General features: G+C 41.0%; 1 protein-coding gene across 1 annotated transcript; it reads left to right on the top strand.

The window, feature by feature from the left end:
* Positions 1–723: 723 nt before the first annotated feature.
* Positions 724–2,173, top strand: LOC138889292 (uncharacterized mitochondrial protein AtMg00860-like). The gene is made up of 2 exons (XM_070172582.1): positions 724–1,130; positions 1,918–2,173. The coding sequence occupies exons 1-2, from the start codon at positions 724–726 to the stop codon at positions 2,171–2,173; spliced, it is 663 nt and encodes a 220-aa protein (XP_070028683.1).
* The last annotated feature ends 3,827 nt before the right edge of the window (positions 2,174–6,000 follow it).

Below are 6,000 nucleotides of genomic sequence, written 5' to 3'. Positions count from 1 at the left end.
TGAAACAGAATATGATGAAGAAACAACATTTGAGGAAATCAGTAAAGAGCTAAAACAATTTGAAGAAAAACCAAAGCCTAATTTGAATGAAACTGAAGCAATCAATTTAAGAGACTGGGATAATGTTAGGGAAACCAAGATAAGTGTGCATCTGGAACCACAAGTTAAGGAAGAAATAATCAAAGCATTGTTTGAGTACAAAGATGTCTTTGCATGGTCGTATGACGATATGTCGGGCTTGAGCACTGATTTGGTAGTTCATAAATTGCCAACTGATCCAGTATTCCCTCCTGTCAAGCAAAAGTTAAGAAAGTTCAAGACTGACATGAGTGTGAAGATCAAAGAAGAAATCACAAAGTAGCTGATGCAAAGGTCATTCGGGTCACTCGATATCCCACTTGGTTAGCTAATGTTGTGCCAGTATCAAAGAAGGATGGTAAGACCAGGGTATGTGTTGATTACCATGATCTTAACAAAGCAAGCCCAAAGGATGATTTTCCATTGCCGAACATTCACATTTTGATCGATAATTGTGCCAAGCATGAGATTGGGTCTTTTGTGGATTGCTACGCGGGATATCACCAGATCTTGATGGATGAGGAAGATGCAGAAAAAACAGCGTTCATCACGCCATGGGGAACCTATTGCTACAGGGTAATGCCATTTGGTTTGAAGAAAGCTGGGGCAACTTACATGAGGACGATGACTACCATATTTCATGATATGATACATAAGGAGATTGAGGTTTATGTAGATGATGTGATCATAAAGTCAAAGAAGCAGTCTGACCATGTCAAGGACTTAAGCAAGTTTTTCCAAAGGCTCCGCAGATACAACCTCAAGCTTAATCCAACGAAATGTGCATTTGGTGTCCCCTTTGGGAAACTGCTGGGATTCGTGGTTAGTAGACACGGTATTGAGCTGGATCCGTCAAAGATCAAAGCCATCCAAGAGTTACCGCCGCCAAAGAACAAAACTGAAGTGATGATTTTGCTTGGAAGGTTAAATTATATCAGCAGGTTTATTGCTCAGCTCACGACAACCTGTGAGCCCATCTTTAAGCTGCTGAAGAAGAATGTTGCAGTCAAGTGGCCTGACGTGTGTCAAGAAGCATTTGATAAGATTAAGAGGTACCTATCAAACCCACCTGTGCTGGTCCCTCCAGAGCCTGAGAGACCTTTAATTCTCTACTTGACAGTCTTGGATAATTCTTTTGGCTTTGGGTCAACATGACATCACGGGAAAGAAGGAGCAAGAAATCTATTATCTTAGTAAGAAGTTCACTCCCTATAAGGTTAAGTACACTCTGCTTGAGAAGACATGTTGCGCCCTGACTTGGGTGGCACAAAAGTTGAAGCATTATCTTTCGTCCTACACTACTTACCTCATTTCTCATATAGATCCTCTAAAGTATATCTTTCAGAAGCCTATGCCCACAAGAAGACTTGCAAAGTGGCAGATTTTACTCACAGAGTTTGACATCATCTATGTGACTCGGACCGCGATGAAAGCTCAAGCCTTGGCCGACCATTTGGCCGAGAATCCAGTTGATGAAGAATATGAGCCATTAAGAACTTATTTTCCTGATGAAGAAATAATGTATGTTGATGAGGTTGACCATGATGAAAAGCCAAGTTGGAAGCTCTTTTTTTATGGAGCTGCTAACATGAAAGGTGTCGGAATAGGGGTTGTACTCATCTCTGAAACAGGGCAACACTACCTTGTAACAGCCTAGCTTCGATTTTATTGCACAAACAACATGGCTGAGTACGAAGCATGCATTCTAGGTTTGAGGTTAGCTGTAGACATGGGAGTCCAGGAAATACTGGTTCACCAGATTCAAGGAGAATGGGAGACTCGGGACTTGAAGCTCATACCGTATCGACAGTGTCTGCATGATCTTTGTCAATGATTCAGGACGATAGAATTCAGACACATTCCCAGGGTTCATAATGAGATTGTCGATGCCTTGGCTACCCTAGAGTCAATGTTACATCATCGTGACAAGGATTATGTCGACCCTGTGCATATCCAAGTTTGTGATCAACATGCTTATTGTAATGTTTTTGAAGAGGAAATTGATAGCGAACCTTGGTTCCATGATATCAAGGAATACATCAAGTCAGGGATATATCCAGTACATGCCACAAGTGATCAAAAGAGAACAATCTGACGCCTGGCTAGTGGATATTTCTTGAATGGGGGAATCTTGTACGAGAGGACTCCAGATTTGGGACTGCTGAGGTGCATAGATTCTAAAGAAGCTTCAACTATCATGGCCAAAGTGCATTCTGGAGTTTGCGGGCCGCACATGAATGAGTATGTCTTGGCAAAGAAGATACTTCGAGCATGTTATTATTAGCTCACCATGGAACGAGATTGCATCACCTTTGTTCGCAAATGTCATCAATGCCAGATGCACGGTGATTTGATTCATTCCCCGCCATCTGAGTTGCATACAATGTCCGCACCTTGGCCATTTGTTGCTTGGGGCATGGATTTCATTGGACTAATTAAGCCGGCAGTATCAAACGGGCATAGGTTTATTCTGGTAGCCATTGATTACTTTACCAAGTGGGTCGAAGCTGTAACTTTCAAGTCCGTGACCAAGAAGGCAGTGGTGGATTTTGTTCATTCAAATATCATTTGTTGGTTCGGAATTCCTAAGGTGATCATCACAAACAATGTTGCCAACCTCAACAGTCATTTGATGAAAGAGGTATGCCAACAGTTCAATATTATGCATCGAAACTCCACTCCGTACCGTCCCAAGGCAAATGGAGTTGTTGAGGCTGCTAACAAGAACATAAAAAAGATACTTGGTAAGATGGTGCACGGTTCTAGGCAATGGCATGAAAAGTTGTCTTTTGCCTTACTAGGTTATCGCACTATTGTTCGCACTTCAGTGGGTGCAACTCCTTATTTGCTGGTCTATGGAATTGAGGTAGTTATACTTGCGGAAGTTGAAATTCCATCCCTTCAGATCATTGCAGAAGCTAAAATTGATGATGATGAGTGGGTCAAAACCCGGCTAGAGCAGTTGAGTTTGATTGATGAGAAAAGGTTGGCTGTAGTATGTCATAGTCAATTGTATCAGAAGAGAATGGCAAGAGCATACAACAAGAAGGTGCATCCTCGGAAATTCGAATTGGGTCAGCTGGTATTAAAACGCATCCTTCCTCATCACGCTGAAGCTAAAGGCAAGTTTGCCCCAAACTGGCAGGGGCCATTCATGGTGACAAGAGTGTTGCCCAATGGTGCTTTGTATTTAACAGATATAGAAGGCAAATGTGTAGATATGGCTATCAATTGTGATGCAGTCAAGAGGTACTATGTATGAGTTCTTTGCTTATTTTCATTCGCATTTTGTACTTGGCATGTTCAAAGTTGAAATGACGAAGGCATTTTGTTCTGCTACCCAAATACTTTTATCCTTTATTATCCGTTTTGAGCCTTATTTATTTTCTTTCATACCTCTCTTTTGGAATCAGGAGTAGAATTAAAAAAATGAAAAACAAAATGAAAAAAAATGAAAAATAGAAGAAGAAAAAAAAGAAAAGAAAAGCAACAAAAACAAATAACTTTTGTTTGAACTATGTTCGACCTGATTCCTTTTAAGGATACGTAGGCAGCCTTACATCGTTCGGTCCCATCAAAATAAAAATCCGAAATTCCCCAGACCCAAAGAAACTGGAGCAGAAGTTTTGGTTTTGTAAAAGATCTGATTCCAAAAGTTGTAATTTTTACCCCTTTCATCTTAAATTATTTTGAGCTTTCATGTCACCCTTTCTTTCTAACCCTATCCAAAATCCTACATTACAGTCCAAAGAAAGACCTTCCGATCAATCTTTGAGGATGCCAAGTCAAGCAATATAGAGGTACAATTTACACCATGGGTAACACTTTATTCATGGGCACAAAGGAAAATGAATAAAATGAGAGAGTCTTATTGGTGAAAACTCTCACGGGCACCGTAAGGCGATGGTGAGTTGAGATAAAGAGAGGCTTGTTGGTGAAAACCCTTCGGGGCACTACAAGTCGAATAAGGCTCGTGACTTTACAGAAAAATTGGATCATTGAAAGCCCGATTTTGAAGTATGAAGGTATGACATAAACTGAAAATATGATTGGTTGGACAGATTAGGCTGATCAATCCGAAATGCATGTCATGATCATTGGAGCTAGCCACCTCACACAGATAAGTCTTTTTCTCCTATTCTTCTTCACACAGTCATCTTTGTTCAAAATTTTCATTCGTTCCTTTTGTCAAAAATCACTTCACTATGCTCTTTGAGTCTGTCTTTATGAGTCTCTTTCAAGTCTGCTCTTGTTGAACAAGCAGGAAAGGATCCCAAAGCCTACTACCAGCTTTTAAAGTGCACAAAGCGGAGTTCGGCCAAGCACATCACAAGTGACATGATTTAGAATGAACAATATGGTGATAACTGAAGTTCAGGCGATAAGGTGATTCTGGAAGTTTGAGAAAATACAAAGGTTTAGCAACTTTCAAAATGAAAACACAATGCAACAAACGAGTGTAAGAGATTTAGGCCATTCAGAGATTTTTTGGTCCAGTTTGAATCAAAAGGTCAAAAAACTCCTTGCTGGCCCGAATCAGCTAATCAGAATGAAGCATGGCAGTGGCAGAAGCAGACACTCGGTAATGATGTCACAAACTAACCACCATGTTTTCAAACTAACAAGATTTTATTTGTCTGAAACAGGGGCAAGAAAATTTGTTCGGTCTGCAGGGACCCTCCATGAGGAAAACATGGTTCAGGGGCAAGGAATTTTGTTCTTTCTGCAGAGATTCTCCAGAAAGAGAACATGGCTCAGGTAAGTTCATTCTCGGTTGTTCAGGACCCTCCTGGATAATGGGATTTAGTTTCAAGTTTTTAGGACCCTCCTAGATAATGGGATTCGATTTAAGTCTCAGGACCCTCCTGGATAATGGGATTTGATTTACATTTTCATGACCCTATTGGAAAATGGGGTTTAACTAACAGTCATTAAGTTCCGGGTCCAAACTGGGGCAGCACACTTTCTTTATTTTGTCTGTTTTGTTTTAATTGCAGGCGCCCATCTGCAGAACGAGGGAACCCATTTCAAATTTCAAGTCACAGCAGGCGCCCACCTGGAGAATGAGGGAATTCATTTTAGGTTTCAAGTTGGTCAAACGCCCACCTGGAGAATGAGGGAATTCATTTCAAGTTTTAAACAAGTTGCAGGCACCCACTTGGAGAATGAGGGAATTCATTTCAAGTTTTAAACAAGTTGCAGGCACCCACCTAGAGAACGAAGGAATTCATTTCAAGCTTTAAACAAGTTGCAGGCGCCCACCTGGAGAATGAGGGAATTCATTTCAGTTTTAAGTCAGCCGCGGACGCCCACCTGGATAACGAGGGAATTCATTTTAGAGTTACTTTCAATTCTCAAATACAAGAGGCATCAGGAGCCCGCCTGAAGAACAGGGTCAACTTCCAGTTTTCTTCAAATTCAAGTCTGCGGGATGCCCACCTGAAGAATATGGTGAATTTCAATTTCATGTTTAAGGATCAAATGGGGATTCAAGGAAGATTTGAAACAAGAAGTTGATAGGACCTTTCTTTTAGTCTTCACTGAAGAGAAGAGAGGCGGAAAAATGTAAGTGACTGAGGGGGTGTGTGAAAAATGAATAAGCCTAACCCTAAAATTTTAGTGTGTATTTATACAGGTACATATAATTTCGGATATCGGATCGGATCGGATTAAAATCGTACCAATCCGAATCCAATCCGAAAATCCGAAATTCTAAATCGGAAAATCCGAAATAGAGTGGATCGGATCGGATCGGATTTCGGATATCCGATCCAAATGCACAGCCCTAAATGTGGTGGCCGATGCTTTAAGTAGAAAGTCAGTGAGTTTGGGCAGCCTTGCGTTCATTCTAGTCGGTGAGAGACCGCTTGCATTAGATGTTACGGCCTTGGTCAATCAGTTCGTGAGGTTGGATGTTTCTGA

Source organism: Nicotiana sylvestris, chromosome 4, assembly GCF_000393655.2.
Source record: "Nicotiana sylvestris chromosome 4, ASM39365v2, whole genome shotgun sequence".
Classification (NCBI taxonomy): Eukaryota; Viridiplantae; Streptophyta; class Magnoliopsida; order Solanales; family Solanaceae; genus Nicotiana; species Nicotiana sylvestris.
Note: the sequence above shows the minus strand (reverse complement) of the source record. Positions and strands in the feature narration are given on the sequence as shown.